Below are 23,841 nucleotides of genomic sequence, written 5' to 3' on the forward strand. Positions count from 1 at the left end.
AGTTCTAGGGTACATGTGCATAACGTGCAGGTTTGTTACATATGTATACTTGTGCCATGTTGGTGTGCTGCACCCATCAACTCGTCAGCACCCATCAACTCGTCATTTACATCAGGTATAACTCCCAATGCAATCCCTCCCCCCTCCCCTCTCCCCATGATAGGCCCCGGTGTGTGATGTTCCCCTTCCTGAGTCCAAGTTATTTATGGTTTTTACATATAAGATGTCATATATCATCTCTGAATCTTGATGATTTTAGTTCCTCCTTTTCAGTTTGGATGGCTTTTATTTCTTTTTCTTGTCTCAGTGCTCTGGCTAGGACTTCTAATACTATGTTGAATAGAAGTGGTGAAAGTTGGCGTCCTTGTCTCATTCCTGATCTCAGGGGAGAAGTTTTTCATCTTTCACCATTAAGCATAATGTTAGCTGTGGATTGGTTACATTTTATTAGAGACCAGAGATAGCCCAGCCCTCTTACTGCATCTAACTGTAGTTTACTTGTCCCAAAGAAACTGTTCCACTGGGCTTATGGGACACACATTTTCCTGGCTGAGAAGCAATCTCCTTTGGCAAATACTTACAACGGTGATATTTAGGTAATACAACTGGCATATTAAGTAATATATTTGACAGTCTTAACACACATTAAGTTTGAAACTTCAGGGAGAAAATAAGAACATATTTCAATATGTTGAACACATCCAGGAATTCCAGAAGGTGTATTAGTCAGGGCCAGTGGGTCTGCACAGGTGAGCTGGGAGACTGGGAGATGACCACAGCAGGGAGGCGTGCGGTGCGTGGGCAGCCTGGTGGGATGTGGCAGAACCGTCACCCAGCAGGCAAGGTGGCCAAGAGGACACTCCTTCCTCTCCCAGGCCCTCAGAGATGTGGGTGAAGGGGAGAGAAACGGGTCCCTGCAGTTAGGGGAGAAGGCAGAAGGAGTGTTTAGAGATGGGGCTAGGACATGGGAGGTGGTGGGGTGAGGTACAGAGTGAGGAGATGCACAAGACTGTGTTTGCTGGTGTGGGAGGCAGAGGCCGCCTGGCTGCCCGCGTGAGACACCCAGGCGTGGTCCTGCGATTTGGCAGCAAATGATTTGGGGCACTGGTCCACATCGAGGGCTAGGGGTGATGGCCTGTACAGTGAACCCACACCTATATGTGTATGAAAATAAATATATATATATTTAAATATATAAATATTTAAAGATATAAATATGTATATTCATATGTGTTCAATATATAAAACGATGTATTTTAAGGAACTTGCAAGTCTGAAATCTGCAGAGCAGGAGGACTGGAAATTCACACAGGAGTTTGCTGCGGTCTTTAAGCTAAATTCTTGTTTCTCTAGGAAATCTCAGTGTTTGCTCCCAAGGCCTTCTGTGGATTGGGTAATGCCTCTGTTAAGGGTCATTTCCTTTAAGCCAAGTGATTGTAGACATTAACCACTCCTACAGAATACCTTCATGGCAACAGCCAGACTGGTGTTTGACTAAGTGACTGGAAATTAGAGCCTGGGCTATTGACGTGTTACACCAGCTACCCCGAGGACAGGCTGACTGCTAGCTGGGAAAGGCTGAGGCCTTGGGGCTGCTGGTTGTGGCAGAGGCGAAGGGTGGATCCTGGCCACAGTTCTCACTCAGTAGGTTGGGGACGTCTGAGCCAGGTCGTGGACGTGCTGCCTTCATCATGCCAGTACTTCCACTGCTCTCGACCGGTTCCTTTCAGCCCCAGCAAAGTGTTCTGGGACCATTCTTTGGTGATTTGGGGGATTCTAGAGAAACTCTTGCAGAGAACATGGTTGGTAGTAAATTTTACAGATCTGGGATGCTTCTGTTCCTTTTCACTGTGATGAGAATTTCGTAGTGATTTTATATTTTGGGTTTGTGTTAGTTTAGTTAGACTGTCGTAGCAAAGTGCCACAGACTGGGGAGGGGGCAAGAGGACTTAAACAGCAGAAATCCTTTTCTGTCAGTCCTGGATACTGGAAGTCCATGATCAAGGTATCGGCCGATTTGGTTTCTCCTGAGGCCTGTCTCCTTGGCTTGCAGATGGCAGATGTTCATTTTCTCAAGGTGTCCTGACATGGTCTTCTCTCTGTACAAGTCTGTGTTCTAATATTCTCTTCTTATAAAAACATTGCTTGTATTGGATTAGGGCCCACCCTGATCATCTCATTTTAACTTAATGTCCTGTTTAAAGACCCTGTTTCCAAAGGCAGTCACATTCTGAGGTACTAGGGGTTAGGGCTGCAGCTTAGGAACTTTGGGAGGATACAGTTCATCCCATAACAGGGTCTTGTCTTGATTTTTGCTGTTGTTATTCTGAGTGTTAGAATTAATATCCCTCATTTTATTCGGTACTAGGTGCCGTGGCCTGCAGGGGAGAGTGTGTAATGAGTTTGTTGGGTTGAATGTCCACTGAGAATTCTGACTTGTTCTATGGCTAGTGGAGCTAGTGTTCACTCAAATGTTCTGTGGTCCTGGCCCCGAACACACACACAACCCCTTCCGGACTTCTCTAGAATTTGTCTGAATCCCTGTTTGTGAAAGCATGATGCAGTTTGCAGGATGTTAATAGATGCTATAGGGAAGAAGGGTGAGGCAGTGCAGGGGAGTGCTGGGTATGTGTGAGTTAAATTTAGAGGATCTGATGTCACCCTCACCACTCTGGGCACCCTTCTACCCTACAGACTTTTGACCTCACAGGTGACCTCTCAAGGCCCCATAGTTGGGGACCATCTCTGCATGTCAGCAAAAAGCTGGCGCCCCTAGCAAGTGTCCTTACTGAACCTACAAGCTAAGGCCAAGAGCTGCCCATTCAGACATGTCATACTTGAACCAGCCATAAGTAGTGGATTTTTTTTTTTTTTTCTGGCTTGGCTTCTCACAGTCTGTCTTTATTCCAGGTGCTGCTGCGCAGTAAATGTAATTTGAAGAAGGCAGAAGGAACCCATGGCTTTAGCCGGCTGCCCAGATTCCTTTTTGCACCATCCGTACTACCAGGTATGGGCGAGCACGTATATCTGATCCTGGCCCGATGGTGCTGGTCGAGGGCCAGGGCACACATGTTGCCAGCAGCCATGGATCGTTTCTGTTGCTCTCAGGTCACCAGGACACGCTGGAGCAGGGGCTGGTGACAAGTCCCATGGTGCAGAGACCCACTGCCCTTTCTGCCTCGGTCTTCTGTGTCTTGCCTTGCCTTGTAAGATAGCGTGGTCATATTCCTGTTTGACTGTGCATCCTTTTCTAAAAGAGTTTGGTTGTAGTACAGAGTTGCCCACTGAGATCCAGGCTTCCATGTTTGGAATGAAGCAGGCACTGTGTTTTTCACCTCCTGGGTTGGGCCAGACACTCCTGATGACAGGTTCTGCAGTGATGGTGGATGTCAGGACACTCACCTGGAGTCATGTGCTCATGGCATGAGGGAGTGGGAAGGATAAAGGGCTTGGTGTCTTAACAGGTGTTCTAGAGAGAGTCCTCTCCACAGATTGGCTCTTTCCTTTCCTGAGAGCCCCAGGTGGAATTTTGTGGGAGAACAAGTTCATTTCTGTTCCTTCACTTTCTCTGGCTCTTCTTCATGGGCTACTAGAACAGTTTTATCTGCAAGTTCCCTTCATCTTCTGAAACAAATTTTATTTGAAGTTGCACTTGGCAGTGTAGACGGATTCATTTTCAGGGGATGGTCTTTGGTTCTTTAGATTTAATTCGCAAGTCCTGATTCATCCTTACTCGTGCTTTTGTCGTTGGAAGTACTTACACCGTCTCTCCCAGGCCTGTGACTTTTTGGCTGGAGCAGTCCTAGGTTTGGAAGTCCTTTCATATGCTCTGGCTTTGGTCAGGTTTTTGCACTTCTTTGAACTTGTTATTTTCTCTCTTAGTCTGTGAAGTCCCTTTTTAGCTACTGTGATAAGAAATTGCCTACAGCATTATGGCTGCAAAAAGATGCCTTTGAACAATTTTTTTTTTTTTTTGGTATCTAAGTGAAGCAAACCTTCGAAGAAAGGCTGAAGATTAGGAATACCATTCATTCTAATCATCGAATGTGACACAAAGCCAAAATTGGTTACAAGCCAGAAAAGAGGATTAAAACTTGAGCGAACTGTGAAGTTTGGTGGTGACCCCTGGGTCTGTGTAGTTTGTGAGCTCTGGAAAAGGCATCTGCCTCTGCCTCTGCATAATTGTTTTCTTGTTCTTTAAGAGGCTGTAGTTGCCTTCCCCCATTGATTATAGCTCTGTGCTGCACCCACGGGTCACAAGTCCAGTTCTCGTGTGGCCAGTTAGCGTCAGCTAGTTGTCCGGGCCCGACTGCACCCCTCACCCCTGCCTGCTGCTTCCTACTCAGTCCCAAGAGAGTGTAATCAGTGAACTCAAAGAACAACATCCCAAAGGGAAAGGCTCTCTGAGGTCACTTTAGTAGTGCTGTCCTTGGCTGGGTATAGAATAGGCTTTTAGGGCCAGATAATGGCACAGAGGTTTTGTCAGCTTTCCCTCCCTTCCTGGCATTTCCAGTTTCCTGCTGGTACCTACAGAAGTGGCAGATGTGCAAGCTGAGTCAGTTCCTCCCTTGATGGCCTTGTTAGGTGTTTGTAGTCACCGATGCCCTAGGCTGCTTTCCTGGAGCCGGGAAGCCAGGAAGGGAGGGTGGGCATCCCCTGCCATGTGCTGTCATGCTTTGGGGAAATACTGCCTCTCAGGGCCATTTGAAAGCACTGTCTTACTCTTTAAAAAATGTAACAGCAAGACTTGGCAGCATATATCCCTTGTTCCTGGAAAATAAGATGACAGTTCCAGAATTTCTCAGAATACGGGATGATTTACAATGGGTTCCAGTCTTGAGCAATCTACGATTGTATAATAATAATTAGATAAATCTCCAGAGTTTTATAGAGAAAAATTTATTCTTAAAACCTTCAACATACAAATAATTTTCTAATTCTAGCTGTTCACTTGTAGCAGTGGCTTGGGTTAGATAGGTGGTTCAGTCCGTGAGTCACTGATGTGATTTTTAAAATATGCATATAAGCACCAAAATTATTGTATGCATTTAATCATCCTGCTGTTGGAGGGCAGCAGTTGGCGAGGGGTTCTAGCAAGGTTGGGGATGACCCATTTCACTTTTTTTGAGACGGAGTCTCGCTCTGTCGCCCAGGCTGGAGTGCAGTGGCGCTATCTCGGCTCACTGCAAGCTCCGCCTCCCGGGTTTACGCCATTCTCCCGCCTCAGCCTCCAGAGTAGCTGGGACTACAGGCGCCCGCCACCTCGCCCGGCTAGTTTTTTGTATTTTTTAGTAGAGACGGGGTTTCACCGTGTTAACCAGGATGGTCTCGATCTCCTGACCTCATGATCCGCCCGTCTCGGCCTCCCAAAGTGCTGGGATTACAGGCTTGAGCCACCGCGCCCGGCCCATTTCACTTTTAAGACTTAAGTTTTTCCTTTAGAATGTGACACATCATAATTCTCTGACCTTGGAGAAATCCTACAACTTTCCTTACTGCAGTTTCCATACAGAAGTTTTGGTAGAAAAGGGTTAATGGTATCCGGGTTGTGGTGGGGATTAGAGGAAATATGTCTAAATTACCCAGCGCCTGGTCATCCTTTAGAAGCTGAGTCAAGGGCTGTGATCTTTAATTGTTTGGATCTTGATAGAGCACCAGTCAGGTGCCAGGCACATGTTTTGGGCTAGGGAGCCAGCTTTGAGCTCGGCAGACAGATCTTTGGGGCTCCTGGATCCCAGTGGAGGAGACAGACATGGAACAACTGGCAAGTGAGATAGTTGTGAATAATGATACTAATTCTGAAGCAAATAAAATGGGACGATGGGAGAGAGAGGGCCGGCTGCCTTGGTCTTCGGGGGGCTCTGTTAGTAGGCTCCTGTAGCTCATTGTGTGCAACTTTAAAATCAAAAAGTCTGAAGCAAGAAGTTTCTTATTATGCTGCGGCAGAGTCCAGTGTGATCTGTCCAGAGCTTTGCCGACCACGAGATCTGCCTCAGAAGTGGGATGGGGTTTATGGGGCTCCCTCTAGGCCCTGCACATCTGTGTTCATTGATGTGGATACTGTGTTATTGTTCTCCCTTCCCAAAAACTCTGAATTCTTAACCATGTCTAGCCTCCAGGCTTTTGAAGAAGGGATTATGCACCTATGACAAAAGTTATGGTAAATAAAAGCAACATTTATTATCTTTCAGAAAAATGCAAAATAGGAAATAAAATGCGCTTGGCTACAAACATCTGTACACAAAGTTGAACTGAGCATTAGAATTGAAACACTTGCGTGTGAATTTTATAGAAGTGATTAAATTTACTGTTGAATTTCCAAAAGCAATATTTTTATTTTCGTAGTTTCCTGATTTCTGAATTAGAAACAATCATGCTTAGAAATGAGCTGTCTTAGAAACTCTCCTTGCCATCCCGCCCTTCAGAGCCTCGGCTTTTGGTGGAGATATGAGCAACAGCATTAGTGCACATACACGTTGTCCAGCCCCAGGACGCCGCAAGGTGTGTGTTGTGGTTCCATTTCAGTGCTGTGTCCCTGAACCTTCAGGTGGGGAATCTGCTCTTTCAGTGCAGGGCTTGATGAACTGCAACCTACTTTTGCAAATAAAGTTTTATTGGAGGCTGGTCGTGGTGGCGCACGCCTGTAATCCCAGCACTTTGGGAGGCAGAGCGGGTGGACCACTTGAGGCCAGGAGTTCGAGACCAGCTTGGCCAACATGGGGAAACCCCGTCTCTATTGAAAATACAAAAATTAGCCAGGCGTGGTGGCACATGCCTGTTATCTCAGCTACTCAGGAAGCAGAGGCAGAAGAATCGCTTGAACCCAGGAGGTTGACATTGCAGTGAGCCAAGATCTCGCCACTGCATTCCAGCCTGGGCGACATAGCAAGAACCGGTCTCAAAAAATAAAATAAAGTTTTATTGGAACTCGGCCGTTGGTTTTTGTATCATCTATGGCTGCTTCCAAGCCCCATCGGCAGAGTTGGGTAGTGTTTGACCCTTCACAGAAAAAAATTATTTCTGGGACACTGAATGCTAGAATGAACCTTTTTGAGTGGACAGAGGCTCAAGGGGGCCTCCTTGTATCAGCTCATATCCTACCCATTTTCTGGGTTTGAAACAGTCCTCAGATGAGACTTCATCTGCTGATCACATACAGCTTTGGATTTTTCTGTTGGGTGCCCCAGGTTCCTTAATCTTTTGGCAGTGCGTGGAGGAGCTAAAAGATGACATCATCTCTAAGAGTTGATTTGGGCTCAGTTCCTGGAAATGAATGCCATTCCCAAAGTCTGTCACTGTTGTTATTATTATTATTATTTTTAGTGAAAGAGTGATTCTGTAGTTTTTCATTTTTAAATACTACACCCAGCATCCTTTGGCTAGGGGACATTTTATTAGACTACACTTTCTTTAGGAAATTTGTTGATAGTACTTGCCACTCTCAACCCTTGAGGTGGGAAGTTACAAAGATCATTTGAAATGTCTCTCTTTAAATTTTGTTTGACTGTTCCAGCTGATAGAACATACCTAAAATGGTTTTCCGAGTAATTTAAGGTTATGATTCTGAACTTAGGAACAGCAGCTATGTTATGGAGATATTTTGTGAGGTAAAACAGGCAGTATGTTGACTACTGTTCTCCTGCATGGCTCTAAGCATGGTGTTTAAATTCTCCACATTTCTTACATTTTCAGCATCATTGTGAGAATTGGAGGACACTTACATAAAGCCTTTGGCATTGTGCTTAGCACACAAAAGACCCTGCTAAATGTGAGCCACTGTTTGGATGAGCTGGTATCTGATTTTTTTTTAAGAGTGTAGAATTATTTTTAAGAATGTAAGTCTTTTTTTTAAAGTGATTTGTGTGATACCTATGTAAATTTGAGATTATAATCTTTTAAAGTCTTTAAAATCACGGGAATATTCACTTCAAACAAATAGATGGCGTTTGGTTTGGGAAAATACTTCTCATTGACCTGGCAAATTGCTGTTTACTGGCTTAATTTATTTAAATCCTAGGTAGTAAATTACATATTAGTAAATAGTTTATACTTTCTATAACTTACAGAATCAGTTGAAAACTCTATTTTTAAATGTTCTAAGTAACTTTCACTAATTTGTTTATTCACTTACCATTTTATGAACAGTTGATTGGCAGACCATGGCTGGGTATTAGGGTACCAGGTGATCAAGATGTCAACCCTGCCTGCAGGGAGCTCCCAGCCCTGGAGGGAGACAGACAGCTGCAACAACCGCCCATGGGCTGCGGTGGCCTGGGATGCTGTCAGTGGTGTGCTTTGTGCAGACAAGTAGAGGGGAGTGTGATTAATCCCCCACCCCATGTCATTTCCTGCTAGAACTGTTAAAACTTACATATTCAACAGCCTGTAAGCTGACCACTCAGAGGCTGCCAGTGGGGAAAAGATTCAGCACTTCCTGTGTACTTGCCTTGTCTTCAGCCTTCCACCAACTCTATGAATTGGGTACCTTCATGATACCTGTTTTATAGATGAGAAAACTGAGGTTTTTACTATATGCTGGTCATCATGCTGAGGACTTTCCTTGGATTTTCTCTCCTGCCAACGCTACGTGGTGGGGACCTTCATGTTCTCCCCTTTACAGATGAGATTATCAAAGCAGAAAAAGGCCATCTCTCCTACTGAGTGACAGAGGTACGTTAGTCCCTGTGAAGTGTGTGTGTGTTTAATGTTGGTGAGACTGAGGAGAAGAAGTTTTTGTCCAAATGCCAAAATCTCCTCCTCAGAATTATTGTAATAAAACATTGAATTTGTATCCTGCAATTTTGCACTTATTGAATTTCTTTGATCATGAAATGCCATAAGTCAGTTTTAACAACAGCTTTTCAGCTGAAATAAAGATTATTATGTATTGTCCCTAAATGTGTCACGTGTGCTGATCGTAAGATGTTTGCATTTTTAAAATGTTAAAATGGAGAGTGGGGCGTGTCTTACAATCAATGAAATATGACAGATAAGTAAATAAATGCAAATAAAGATACATAAATATGTATCTATTCTCAACGCTTTTTTTTAAATACCTAAATCTTCTCAAACATCATCATCCTCTTAAGTGTGGGCTTAAAGTCTGATTTTCTTTTGAATAATATAAACAACTGTATTTATCACATATTTTCTATGCATTATTTTTGTTTTTCAGTTTTTTTGAGACAGAGTCTCATTCTGTCGCCTAGGCTGGAATGCAGTGGTGCGATCTCAGCTCACTGCAACCCCCACCTCCCCGGTTCAAGCGACTGTCCTGCCTCAGCCTCCCGAGTAGCTGGAATTATAGGCACGCACCACCACACCTGGCTAATTTTTGTGTTTTTAGCAGAGACGGGGTTTCGCCATGTTGGCCAGGCTGGTCTTGAACTCCTGGCCTCAAGCAGTCTGCCTCCCAAAGGGCTGAGATTATAGGGGTGAGCCACCGCACCCGGCCTTTTTATGTATTATTTTTATCCTCTCTCTGGTACTGTGGCAAGTACTCTGGATGTGTTATTTTTTCTATTTCTTTTTTCAAGGAAGCCAGGACTTGCAGATACTGGTAAGTTGCCCAAGGTCACACAGCTTGTATGGGATAGATCAGGGATCAGGCCTGCCGGTTCAAGCCTGAAGCCTGTGTCCTTAACCATTCCACTGTCTGGTTTTTCCTTGGCACTGTGTGCTTGGCTGTGCAGATATCTCTTTGATTGATTGGGGGTGCTAGAGTTACTTAATGATCTTTTTAGTAAGATTTCATAAGCAGTGGGGGAACATAACACATTATTGGTCTATGACTTTGCGCTGCCTTTGAGAAGGACGTATCTAATCATGGATACCTATATCCCACCTCTGTTTGCCTCCTAGTTATCATGGGGGTTAAATCCCCACAGAAATATTTGTGCTCTTTTAATTTTTCATCCCATGTAAGTTCAGTGTTAGTAATCATCTTTCCCTTTGCCATCTGCCCAGAAGCTACTATAAAATCACTTATCAAAGTCTTTGTTTTTGTTTGTTTCTACTTATGAGACCAGATGGTTGCCTCTTCAGTTGTAAAGTGTCAAAGTTTCTATTAGACCTACAAAAACCAAAACTTAACTGCTGCGTGTGCATGTTACTGTATTCCTCCACGCTCACACTGCTATAAAGAACTATCTGGGACTGGGTAATTTATAAAGAAAAGAGGTTTAATTGACTCATAGTTCCGCAGGCTGTACAGGAAGCATGGTTGGAAGGCCTCAGGAAACTTACAATCATGGCAGAAGCAAAGGGGAAGCCGGCAAGTCTCATGTGGCTGGAGCAGGAGGAAAAGAGCACAAAAGGGGAGGTGCTACACACTTTCCAACAACCAGGTATCGTGAGAACTTACTGTCATGCAACAGCAAGGGGGACTTCTGCCGCAACCCCTACCCGCCAGTCACCTGCCACGAGGCTCCTTCTCCAACCTTGGGGATGGACATGAGATTTTGGGCAGGGATACCAATCCAAACCATATCAGTCGCCATTACAGCAGGCAGGGCAGGCAGCAGGCGGGTAGGCAGGAGGCAGGTAACCAGCAGAGGAGGCAGCAGGCAGGGCTACCTTGTGGGAGTGTTTTTCCAGGAGAGATGGCAGTTACCAAGTGCACACAGACTTGGAAAGGCATCATGGTGTACCTGGTTGGAGCATGAATCCTTGATTCAACGGTTTTTTTTGCACAGAGTCACATTACTTGATTACCAAAGGGAAGGGAACTCATGACCCTCAGCAACAGGCTGTTTATCTATGGTCAGAAGATGGGCCTCCTGTAACATTGACTGTGCTCCCGTCTGGCCTTGTCAGTAACGCAGAGCAAATCACTTCTGCCTCTCTGCATTTGAAGTTATGTGTGGTTACTCACCCAGCCCCCAACTCATTCAGGCATCCTTCCTTTGTTGGGGTTTGTGGCACTTTTTCCTGTTTCCTTTCTCCTGTTTTGCCTAGCCCGCTTTAAGGGAAAGGACCAGAACTAATCAACACTTCAGATGAGACTGACCAGCTCAGAGCTGGGCGGCTCACGCTCTCCCTTCAGGACACATCCTCCCATCCCTCGTTGTAGCGCCATGTTGACTTTTTTGAAGGAAGGTCTCTTCGTGCACCCACTGCTGTGTCCCAGGTCGTGTTCATTTCCAGTCCATGATAAGTAGAGACATAGAGAAAATGTGTTTAGAGATTTTATAGCAATTTGAATGTTGAATTTAAGAATAAAAATGTGGGTGTGTATCGTATTTTTGTTTTATTTTACTTTCTAGCAATTCATTGCTATTGTGAATTGTGAAGTATCCGTGCTTGACAGGTTGATAGGGACAGCAAAAACTGCTTCTTCCCCACAGATGGCTCTGGAAGCACTAGTCTTGGCTATCTCAGGATATCACAGTCATGCCTGTGGTTTTTCTGTCCTTGGCAGCTCCAGTTTGCAAAGTTGAAGCCTTGCGTTTATGGCCCTTTGTGGCCTCGGTGTGTCATTTGTGCATAGTGAGATTTCCTCAGGCGCTGCTGGAACTTGCGAGTCCACTGCCTCCAGCCAGTGGCAGATCATGGGGGACAGCATCTGTGCCTTCCCACTGTGTTGTCCCTTCTTCCCGACAGGCTTGATGTGACTCCGCTGTGCTTTTGCTGACCGTCCTTAACCAGCTCCTTGCCACTGTGCAAGGGCGTGAAGGTTGGAGGGTGCCTGTGGGTACCTCTATAGCTCTCACCTTCCTTTGTCTGTTTGCCTTGAGCAGCTGTTCTAGTCTTGGCTCCATCAAGAGTCTATACCATTGTGGGAGGCCACGTGGCCAGCAGGAGGTGAGCCAGCCCAGGAGGCATGCAGGCTCTGGGTTTGAATCCCAGTACTGCTTCAGGCATGTGAGGCTGACAGTTATACTCCCACTGTTATGAAATGAGAGCCTCCAATGCTTGCCCAACAAGTGGGGCCTTAGGAATTCCCAGTTGACCAGGGACACTGGACTGGAACCCTGAACAGGGCCTTTGCTCATGGGATCCAAGGGGCTGGATCCCTGAAGACCCCTTCCTCTTTTTCCTTTACCCCCAGACTTTGGTTTAGCAGGCTCTGGGGTACTGGCTGAGGGGTTCATCCTGTATTTCCAGACCTCAACTGAAACCCAGCTTAGTTGTAAGATGGAACCAAACAACATTAGAACATTTCGTTCTTTGGACAGTGAGGAAATGATTGGCAGTTTCTTAGTGGTTGCCCATTCTGGGAATACGAAAGTGCATATGACATAGCCGAGGCTTAAAGGATGTACCCAAGTAATAGAGGAAGGAGAATTGTACCTGTAGTTTAATGACTCTAAATAGGAAACACCTGACCCCTCTGTGGACAGAGAGATGGAATTTGAGTCCTTCACTGCCAAGGACGTCATTGCTTCATTGCAACATTTCTCTTTTTCTAAAGAAAAAAAAGAGCTATTTGATAATGTGAAAAAATAGCTATAAAGTTATATTTTGCTTTACTTATCCCTTCAGAGCTTCACTAAAAAAAAGGTAAATTTTGTATAAATGTATTTTTATTTGTCAACATTGTGGAGGTGGTAATTCCACGTAAATTAGTCTTTTGAGGTCAGGTTCTTGGCATTTGCAGGGTACTTACATGGATTTTTCAGCTTTCTAAGGCACGAATGTGGCCTTTCTAGCTTGTGCAGTATGAGGGGTGAGTGCCGGGGCATCTAGAGAAACAACTTAATCCTCAGAGTTCTGTCTTTACCTAAGATGGGTGAAATGGGATTAAAAATAACCCTACCCAAGGAGGACGTTGAGGGCAGCTTCTGAGAAGAGGCTTTATGGAGAACAAGCTGTGTGTTTGGAGGCCAGATATAAGTAATGTCAGGGAGGGAGAGGGGATAGTACCATGTCATCCCACCCCATCACTCTGTCACCCTGTTACCCTGGTGTTCTCCCACATAGCCCATCCCCCATCATCCAGTCACCCTGGGCCCTGTCGCCCTGGCTCACATCACTGGTTCTGTCACCTCCTCACCCTAGACTCTCCTTTCTTGAGTCCTTGTTGTGGGGCTTTGAAGCTGTTGCTGCCCATATCCCCTCATCAACTGTGTTCTCCTGGCAAATGGGAATGTGCTTTCTGTGGCTTTGAAATCTTCCAACACGTGGAATTTCCCACCTTGCTGTAGGCGCACGGGGCTGCAGATGCTCTTGGAGCTGCTCTGTCCATGCCGGCCGAAGTATTTGCCCTGACACTTTGGTGCCAGGTGAGGTTGCCCTGGGGCCTTCCAGGGGACCTTTCTATCGCCTTAGGAAGCTGCTCTGGATGTTGGAATGACCCTTGCAGGAAGTGCTTGAACATAAGTTTTTGGCCAGTCCTTGGCCTCCTGAGTGGGCATGATGGTGGGCAGTGCAAGAGGGGCTGTGGCATGGTGCAGATTAAGGATTCGAGTCTCAGCTGGTGGGGGACAGCCTGTGAAGCTGGGAGCTGCTGGACCTATGGTACACCCTGCCTTGGGGGTACAGGGGATACAGGAGAGTAGGGCCCAGGAGGTAGCATAGTGACTGGGGCAGCCTCCTCAGCCTGTCTTTGGCCTGACCCTCCCTACCAGCAGCCTGGGCTCTCCTTTGCCACCAGTAATACTGAACTGCTCTGCTCCCTCCTCCCTGCTCCCGTGCTGTCTTCTTCTTCCATTTCTTTGCCTGGGCCGTTTCCTTGGACTTCAGCTGGACACCTTCCCCTCCTGCAGCAGTCCCCGCCACACCTCCATGGAGCCTTCTCTCCTTTGCATTCCTGCATCCAGTCCTGGGCCTACCTCTGCCTGACCCCTCCTCATGCTGTCCTCTGTCCTCCTCCATCCTCAGCCACCCCAGATCCTGGTTGAGGACAGAGTGGAGACCTATCACCCTTCTGATTGGCCCCTCCCCAGTGGGGAATGGGGGCAATGGGTGGCACGGTGAGGTGGGACCTCATCCCCAGCCCAGGTCAGAACACCTAGTTCTCAAGCTGCAGAGCCCAATGAGGGGCTGAGATGAGCTAACAGGTGGGGGCTTGGGCTGGCAGAGCAAGAAGGTGGTAGCAGGTGGGGTGGGCTCACTTTGTCATGAGTTGCCTGAGTGGGGGCCACCTAGCTTTGGATGCCACCCTCAAACTCACTGAGCATTCCCTAAATGTGCATCAATATGAACATGTCAGGTACTTGCTGGGTGCTGGTGATATGAAAGTACCTACCTGTCATTGGATGTGCTGGGGGGGTTTCTGTGTCTGCTGAATGATTGGCTGCGGTCGTGTCTTCCCCTTGGCCCACACCCTCCTGCATGAAGCAGCCATTGTTCACCCATCTCACCTCTTGGCCCCTCTCACCTCCTCACCATGTTCTGCCGGTCAGCGACCTGTGCTCCTCACACACCAGCAGGTGCATGCTGACCTTGCGCTTGGCCCAAGTGCACTTGTCCTCAGACATTTGTGAGACTGGCTTTTCCCTAGTCTCAGGTTGAGTGTTCCTTCCTTGCAGGAGAGGCAGCAGGTCCTCCAGGGAGGCTGGCGTCATCCTGATTTCACACCTGTGCTCTTCTGCAGTTATGAACAGCATCCTGTTGACTGTCACATGTGCCCAGTTACAGCGATATGCTCTCTGTTGCCTGCTCCCAGGCCCACGTGAGGGATCGTGCCCTGTTTCCCAGCGTGGGCATTATGCTGTTTGATACTGGGGCAGGGGTTTGGCAGTGGGTTCTGGTGGCTACGTGGAGAACTGCACTCCCTCCTGTGTGTCCCTATGGGTGTTCTTCTGGGGCAAGGAAACATGAAATGTGAATCGCAGAGTGGATGCCCGAGCCCAGGCTGACTCCTGCCTCAGGAAAGAAGAGGGTGGCTTTGCATTCAGTGGAGCAGCCTGTAGCAATTTCTCTAGAGCGGCCCCCACTTATGCTGAGGGATGCGTTCTAAGACCCCCAGTGAATGCTTGAAATCTGAGATAGTACCGAACCCAAATGCTGTCAGTCAGAACACTTTTGTTTTCATGTCTTTCGCCTATAAATTTAATGCCTTTTCCATTTTTACTAAGCATTTATACTCACTGTGACTGGAACTTTTGCAGTTTGAGATGCGATAGCAAAACTAGCATATATTTCTTTTTCCTTTTTCTCAATTTCATGAATAGAAAATTGGCTTTTACTATAAATCTTAGCAAGTGTAGCATATGATTTTTTTTTTAGTATTGACAACTTTTACCTTTGCACTTAAAGCACTTCAGGGCTTCTCTTTGGCATAATAAAATGGCCAGCATCGTTTCTCTTCACTTTGGGGCTGTTATTCAGTATAGTAAGGGCTACTTGAATTCAAGCCCTGTGATCCGCAGCAGTTGATGTGATGATCATCGCGATGGCTCCTCTGTGACTCGTGGGCAGGCAGCGCTTGCAGCGTGGATCTTGTGGACAGAGGGAGGAGTCACATCCTGGGCAGGACAAAGTGGATTGGGGCCGGATCTCATCATGCTCCTCCGCACAGTGTGAAACTGATCAATTATTTATTTCTGGAATTGTCCATTTAATATTTTTGGACCACAGTTGACTGTGGGTAACTGAAGCTACAGAAAGTAAAACCAGGATAAGCGGGGGACTAGTGTATTCTCCAGGAAAGTTTAAAACAGTTTCATGGTTGGGTACCTTTACTGTGTTAAAATGGTTTGAATATGGCAAATACTGTATGTGTTGTTCATGTGAACGATTTATGAAACTTTTCAATGAAGCAGGGCATTTCTTTCCTTTCTGGCACCTGGATGAAGAGGATATTTATTGCGACAATTTCCTGCGCTGGATTTGGGTGCTGTGCAACTTCTGTGATTGCTTGCTCAGTTGCAGAAGAGAAAAACTATTGGATAAGTGCTTTAAACAGCCAGACAGAGAAAAATGATGTTTTAAACACATAGTAAATACATTGATGAAAATTTAGGAAACGGCAACTTTTTAACTTTTTTTTTTTTAATGATGTACTTTGGCAGAGAGAGGAACCTAAAATTATTCCTTTTATTAAAATCATACAGAGTAATTTAAACATAAGCTTCTTTACTTTCTGATTGAAGTGTCTGATCTTTTAAGGTGGTAACTATGTTTAAATTATATTTTTATATTCCTGTACCATGCACGTTTAGCCATAGTGAGTTTTGGAATGACTTGCTTTCACTGTTATTTCTCCTTGGGGTTTTAAGTGTTGCCATATGTGCCAGGCTCCCCGTCCAGGGTGTGCCTGTCCTCTGCTCTCTGGGCCTCTTTGGCGCCTGGTGTCAGATGGGCCTCATCACCTGTGTTTGCTGCCACCAGTTATGAGTCTCGGCAAAGGGGGTCACTTAGGTAGGGTTTGTGATCCTGTCTTTGTCATGCAGTCAATAATCACTTTGGCAGTTTCCCCAGAGCCTGTTAAATATTTATGTGTGTTTCAAGCAGACCCTGCGAAACTGGCTACTGGTACATTTATTATTATTACCGTCTTAACTAGAAAGAAACAAAGTGTTCAAAGGGACTGTGATATGAATATTAGCATTATTTTTAACTTTTGTGAGGTTGTCTATCATTGATCTTAAAGAAGAAAGTAAATATTTAGCTCATATTTAGTTTTTCCTTTTACTGAATTTTCTGTGACTTAGTTTATATGTTTGTTAGTGTTTTTGGAAAAGTGGTAGGAAACGACGTTTCTTTTTCTGAAGATGGGCTTCAGCCTGCAGCTCTGCCAAGGGTTCTCTGGTGTTTGTTGAGGGTCATTCAAGTTCTGTGAAGGATTTCAGCCCCGCTCCCAGCAGCTGGAGTGGGGGGCAGAAGAATGTTCCTCCACCAGCTCTTTCTAGGTGCCTGAGATCCTGCGTAGCATGCAGGAACTGTGGGATTTGATCACTTGATAGTATGACTTAAGAAAAAAAAAAAACCTATAAAAGGAGTAAACGCGCAGGAAAAAGAAAACTTCTCATTCTTGGTAGGAAATTCGAAAGTATAGTGGAAATGTAAGGAGCTGGTTGTAGCATTTATTTCATGGGGAAAGTGGCATCTGTGTAATTGTTAAGGATGGTTACTCTTTTTTTTTTTTTTTTTATTTAAAAAAGTTTCACTTTAAGTTCTGGGATACATGCACAGAATGTGCAGGTTTGTTACATAGGTATACATGCGCCATGGTGGTTTGCTGTACCTATCAACCCATCATCTAGGGTTTAAGCCCCCCATGCATTAGGTATTTGTCCTAATGCTCTCCCTCCCCTCATCCCCTACCCTCTTACAGGCCCCAGTGTGTGATGTTCCCCTCCCTGTGTCTTTATGTTCTCATCGTTCAACTCCCACTTATGAGTGAGAACATGCAGTGTTTGGTTTTCTGTTCCTGTGTTAGTTTGCTAAGAATGATGGCTTCCAGCCTCAAAGAATGGTCACTCTTAAGATGAAGTCTCTTTGCAGGGGCTTCTGTCTCTGCCCACAGTGATGTTCTTCGGCCTTGTTTTCCTCCTTCATGTAGGTGTCACCGGACACCTGTGGGCCTAGCCCTTCCTCCTTGCAGTCTTCACTTTTGGACCCCTTTTCAATGGGGCCTTCCCTTGTGTTCTGTGTAAATTGCAGTCTCCGCCCTGTTTATCCAGCTCTATTCTGTTCTTTTATTCCATAGCACTGCACTCTCAGATTATAAACAAGTAAATGATGTGTTTATTGCTTACTATCTGTTTTCTTTAGATAAAATACAAACTCCATAGGGCCGGATTGTTGCTTTAAACACTCATGTGCTGGGCATAGAGTAATTGCTTGGTAAATATTTGTTGAATGGATCAGTCTCTCTGAAGAGTGACTATTTCTCTTCTGCTTGGGTGATCAAGAGGTTGGATACTCCAAGTCTCTGAAACTCTGTGATTTGTTATCCATGACTGCGTCACCCTTGCGTAAAGATTTTGAGGGGTTCAACAAGCTTAGACATTGGACAGTAATTGCAGGGCCTCTCTTGCTGCTTAAACGTTCTTGACCCTGAGAGCTGTGAATGGCAACCTCTGCTCTCAGAGTTTTGATGGCTATGATTTCAGTATGTATGGGACTTACGTTGGGCTCCTGGTGAACTGGCTATTAATGTGTTTTTGAAACCTGCCCTTAATGTACAAATTACTTTGGAATAAAGTTAGATCTCTGGTCCTCAAAGAGTGAAATATTAGATGTAGAGTGTGGGTTGAAGACCCAGGCTGGAGAGTCCCCGAGTTCTGTACTCTGGCACCCTCGTGTGAGTGAGCTCTCACTCATCTCAGGCAGTGTGCTCAGGAAGCAGTAGTGAGTGAGTGGCCCGAGCCGAGGGTGCCACAGTGGCCGTGAGAAGAAAGCGTGGGTGGAAGTGGATGTAGAAGACAAAATAATTAGGATCAGTTAGCAGTTCACAGGTGGATAAGGAGGAGTTGGAGGCTGGCTGATTTCTGCATGGGTAACTAACCCATGCAGATGGCTGACTGGCATTCGGGGAGGTGAGGGTAATGCCAGCATTTCAGAAGAAAGACATTTCGTGCCAAACTCGTCTTCCCATTCCCCAAACTGGCCTCCCCTCCCTGTATTAATTCTCCCTTGAACTGGGTTCTGGGCTTCCTGATTTGAGGGAGCTTGTATCCCCTTTCCCTTTCTTCCCTTCTGCTGGACACAGTTCCACAAGCCTGCGGATCTTGGCTTGGGAATCCCCTGTCCCCTCTTTGTTCTGGCACTTAGTCAGTGGGCTGGAATCGTCTGGGCCTGCTGAGTCCCTGGCCTCTTCCCTTTGCTGGATGCCCAGAGCGCCTTGGACCCCTCTGGAGTGACAGAGGAGTCTCTGCATGGGGGGATCAGAACTGGGCCTGCTGCATGTTGAGCAGTCTGGAGTGGGGTTAAGCAAAGTACGACCATGGCTTTGTGGTTGCGCCTTGTAGGCCCCTCCAGGAGCTGGTGCCAGTGCAGGGTGAACAGATCTGTGTATCTGACCATCACACTTCAGTGGGTCCAGAGACCCCAAGAACCTCATTTCAGAGAATGAGGCCTTGGCTAAGTGGTGCTAAAAAGCAATTTCCATCTAAACACCTGGTTGATAATATGGACACAGGAAGATACTCTCTTCAGATCTACTGATAATGAACAAGGTTCCTAACTTAGGGAGAAAGTGTTTAGGTAGAGAAGTGTTTTGTAACTTCAGTGGTGTATAAGGAGGTGCCTGTTGTCATATCTGTAGATTACCTGTATCTGTGTACATTTTAAGTTTGTATTACTTGTGTTTCCACACATGGTTCAAAATTCATATTTATATATATATACATATATATGTGACTGTGACGCATGTGCACGTGCACACACAAACACTCTTCAAGCTTCTCGTGTGAGTGAGTGTCCCTCCTTTCGGTGGCAGCATTAGGAGCACATGGCCTGGCAGCTGCTTCCTGTGGTGGAGCCCCGTTGCCCCTGACTCCCTTGCTGTTGGTTGAAGCTGGAGCAGTAACCAGACTATTGCACTTATAACTGCTTTTCAAGTACGCAAGAATAGGTTCACCTATTGAGTGAAAGGATGGGTGAAGACTTTCTGTGTTTCTGTCCTTGGCACCCCCTTGCACTTGTTAGGCTGCAACAAAGTGAGAGACTGTCTCCTTGGGGGTTGAGAAAGGAGCTAGCATGTGTTTTGTGACAAGACTTTGTATACCTCATCTCACTCAGTTTTCCTACCAAACTTTTTGAAATGGGTGTGATCCAAATTTGCCTATAATAAAAGTGAAGCTCAGAAACTTTGGTTGACTTACCCAGCCTGGCCAAATAGCTGGGAACACAGAAGGTGCTGGCTGCAGCCTTTATTTTCTCTGGCCCCAAACCCGAGCTCCTTCCTCCCGCCCCTCATCTGGCATCGTCATTTGGAGGTAGTTTATCATAATCTTTTCCATCTTCCTTTTCTCTCTGTGTGCCATTCTGGATAGTTTCTATTACTGTGTCTTCATAGGGTGCTCCTACCCTAGGCCTCTCCAGACCACTCCAGCCCTTGGGCGAGGGAGCCTCACGGTGTGTCTTTGGAGATTGGTCACTGGGGATAGAGGGAGGGGAGAGAAGCGTGATGTCCAATGTCTGGTTTATTCTGCCCGCATATTTTTCATGTCCTGTGTTGCATTTTTCATCTGTAGGGTTGGATTTGGTCATTTTATATCTTCCACTTCTCTCCTTATCACTCATGCTTTGCCTTTCCTTCTTGAATGCACAGAGCGTATTTATCTTCATCATTTTAATATATCCCCTTCTATATCCATCATCTTGGACATTTCTGTATCCATTTCTGTTGGCTGATTTCCCGTATCATGATGGGTTTTATTTTCTTTTCATGCTTGGTGCTTTTTGTTTCTATCCCAGTCATTGTAAATTTCATCTGGTTGGGTGCTGGCTGTTTCTTGGGAGGGGGCTATTCTTTTCAATATTTTGGACTTTATTCTGGAAAGAAGCTTCTTGGAAATAGTTTGACCCTTTTGAGGCTGGCTGTTAAGCTTTGTTAGCTGAGCCCAGAGTCACTTTTAGTTAGGGGCAAATTTGCCCCACTGTTGAGGCAGGACCCTTTTGAGGGCTGTCTTGTGTCCCATGCGTAAGGAAGTTTTCCTTTTGGGTTGATAGGAACATACTTCTCTCCAGATGGCTCTGTCTGCTTCATTCTGGTGGTTCTTCCCAGTCTTGGTATTTTCCTTACACACATGTATCATTAATCCTCAGCTGGAGGTGTGTGGGGAGCCCCATCTCTTGAGCGCTATCCTCTCTGCCTTGACTTTCCTGAGTGCTGAGCTCTGTCTCCTTAGGACAACCCCAGGCTCTGCCTGGAAGGGAGACCCCGCTCCCTGCGCTGCCGCTGGGAAGCTCTCCCCAACCAGTGAGTGGGCACTGGTAGAGCTGCGTCACGTGGATCATGTCTCAGGAATTACTGTCCCATGCTGCCTATTGTCAAATGTATGAAAACTGTTTCAGTTTTAATTATTTAAGGAGAGAGGGTACATCTAATCCTTTATATTCCATATTGGCCAGAAGCTCAGAAGTCACCCATGATATTATTTTAACCATGGTTCTAGGAATAGATTTGCTTTGGAACATTTTTGTGGAGTGTGCAGACTCAGCCTTAGAACTCCGAAGAAGTTTAGACGTCATATGGTCCAAAAACCTGATTTTATTGGTGAGGAAATAGGCCCAGAGTGAAGTTATTTGCTCAGAATCATAGTTTGTCACACTGGCAGTTTGTAAACATTTGGCTCATCCCACAATAAGATTTTTCATACCTGAAGGGCAAGGTGAACTGTTTCTCGTGGCCCACAGCAAGGTTGGGATCCACCAATTCTTCCTGCTGTAATGGCTGCCCGAGTTTGGTCTTACTGGGAAAAGTCGTTCTTTGGCAGAGGGATTGAGTTTCCTGAGCCCTGAGATCTGTGCTGTTTATTCATTTTTATGAATAAAACGAGCTTTATCGAAAACCTCTGGGGAGCATCACCTTGAATCGCCGTCCTCTTGCCCTGCCAGTCCAGCCCTTCTGCTTGCACCTGGAAGCTGCTCCATGCCCTTCCCTGCTCCAGATCACACCTGCCTTTCAAAGGGCTGCCACACCTGGGAGCCCCAGGCTGGAGCTCCAGGCCAGACCTAGCTTACCTCATTCCGCCTCCAAATTCTTGGCATCGGCTGTCATTTACCCTTGGCCCCCTGCCCTCTGCCTGTGGGAGGGACTTAGAAATGAGGAAAAGCCACCACCAAGGATTACATCATATCAAAACCCTGGGGCCTTTTCCTGGTCAGCCAGGACAATGAGAGTTATTTCCAATTTCTGAGATTATTGTTGAGAAAGTTCAAGGAAGAGATTTCTTTCTTCCTTCTGCTCATGGGGAAGAGTGTGGGTGTGTCATGTGCTTCCTACAGCCCTGATCTGCTATGAAGGCAACCCTGGCTCTGTTGATCACTCTCACAGCTGCACATGCTTTGCTTCTCTGGTTTTAGTGTAGAGGTTGCGGGGGTTGTGGGACCCAGAGAGAAAACGAGAAGCTTGAAGTGGAAGAAGTTGGGCTTAGCGCAATTGCAATGGCTTTGTGCACCCTACCTGGGAGCTAAGGAGGGCTCAGGATTGCGCTCCCTGTTTTTTGTTTTTTGTCTTGCTCTGTCGCCCAGGCTGGAGTGCAGTGGCCGGATCTCAGCTCACTGCAACCTCTGCCTCCCTGGTTCAAGAGACTCTCCTGCCTCAGCCCCCCGAGTAGCTGGGACTTCAGGTGCCCACCACCTCACCTGGCTAGTTTTTTGTATTTTTTTTTTAGTAGAGATGGGGTTTCACCGTGTTAGCCAGGATGGTCTTGATCTCCTGACCTCGTGATCCGTCCGCCTCAGCCTCCCAAAGTGCTGGGATTACAGGTGTGAGCCACCGCGCCCGGCCATGCACTCCCTGTTTTAGAGAAGGAAATTGAAGGTCAGAGATGGTAAGGGGTTGTCCCCACAGCGAGTGCACCAAAAAGCTCTGCTCTCCTTAGCGTGCCACACTGCCTTTTGATAATTAGGCCTTGTTTTACTCGGTCCTTTTTATCTGGGGTCTGGGTGTGCACGTGTGGATGGGTGTGCGCATGATAGAGCTGGGTAGCTGTGGGTTTTCTTTGCCTCCTGAAGGGATTTGGCATGTTGGTGACATTTTGACCTGGTCCTTTGAGGCCTCCTAAAGCTTAGCGTATGCATTGATTCTCTGTGATCCACAAGGGGAACGTGACAGGACTAGGAAATATTCAGGGAGGGAAGCCTGGAATCTCTCCCACTTTTCCAGAGCTTTGAATCGTGGTTGGCTAGAATACCCTGGGGCCAGGAATGAAACATGTTTTATTCCATGTGGAAGTTTGTTGTTTGTTTTCAAGTTGTATTTATTTGTTTACTTATTTATTTTTTTGAGATGGAATCTCTCTCTGTCCCCCAGGCTGGAATGCAGTGGCGCCATCTCGGCTCACTGCAAGCTCCGCCTCCCAGGTTTACGCCATTCTCCTGCCTCAGCCTCCTGAGTAGCTGGGACTACAGGCATCCACCCCCATGCCCGGCTAATTTTTTGTATTTTTAGTAGAGATGGGGTTTCACTGTGTTAGCCAGGATGGTCTCGATTTCCTGACCTCGTGATCTGCCCAGCTTGGCCTCCCAAAGTGCTGGGATTACAGGCGTGAGCCACCACGCCCAGCCTCAAGTTATATTTAAAGTATGTAAATACAATTTGACTGTAACTTACATTGTCACTGATCCTCTTGTAGTACTTTAAAGATTGTGTTGTCAGCATTATTAAGTGGGTAGTTTAGAGATTCTGATCTTCTAATTTCTCAGACTGTTAAGTTACTGTAGAATTTGTGGTCGATTAAGGTACTGCTACATGTTGACTATTCTAACAAATTGATATTATGTTAATACATGTGGATATTTTGGTGTCTGAATAGTTGCCTTTTTGTTAAAGTTGGGGATGGAGGAAGTGGTGGGGAGGGGTGAAGGTAGGGGAGGAGGAGGTAGAGATGATGGTAGAGGTGGTGATGGAGGGGGAGGAGGAAATAGAGATAATGAAGAGTGTGGAGGTGGATGTGATGATAGCAATGGAGGTGTTCGAGGTGTAAGAGGTGAAGGGTGGTGGGAAGGAGTAGAGGTGATGGAATGAGTAGAAGTGGTGAAGGGGTAGGTAGTGGAGGAGGAGGAGCTGGAGGTGAAGGTGGAGGTGGTAGAGGAGGTGGAGGTGGAGGTGATGTTGGAGATGGTGGAAGTGATGGTGGAGGTGAGGATAGAGATGGTGGAGGAGGTAGAGGTGAGGATGGAGGAGGTAGAGATGATGTGATAGTAGAAGAGGTGGAGGTGATGGTGGAGATGGTGGAAGTGATGGTGGAGGTGGTGGAGGAGGTGGAGGGGAGGATGGAG

The 23,841-nt window shown here is 46.2% G+C and overlaps 1 protein-coding gene across 3 annotated transcripts in view; it reads left to right on the forward strand.

Annotated features, from left to right (window-relative positions):
• GRB10 (growth factor receptor-bound protein 10) overlaps positions 1–23,841 on the forward strand; it is a 189,863-nt gene that overhangs the window by 46,187 nt on the left and 119,835 nt on the right. The window contains exon 3 of one of the 3 annotated variants that reach the window (XM_011947528.1): positions 2,911–3,007. The exons of the other annotated variants lie outside the window; for them this stretch is intronic. Within the exon in view, the coding sequence (XP_011802918.1) occupies positions 2,957–3,007 (51 nt within the window). The 5' untranslated portion in view covers positions 2,911–2,956. The remainder of the gene's footprint in view (positions 1–2,910; positions 3,008–23,841) is intronic. 3 annotated transcript variants of the gene reach the window in all.

Source organism: Colobus angolensis, unplaced genomic scaffold (assembly GCF_000951035.1).
Source record: "Colobus angolensis palliatus isolate OR3802 unplaced genomic scaffold, Cang.pa_1.0 Scaffold268, whole genome shotgun sequence".
Lineage (NCBI taxonomy): Eukaryota > Metazoa > Chordata > Mammalia > Primates > Cercopithecidae > Colobus > Colobus angolensis.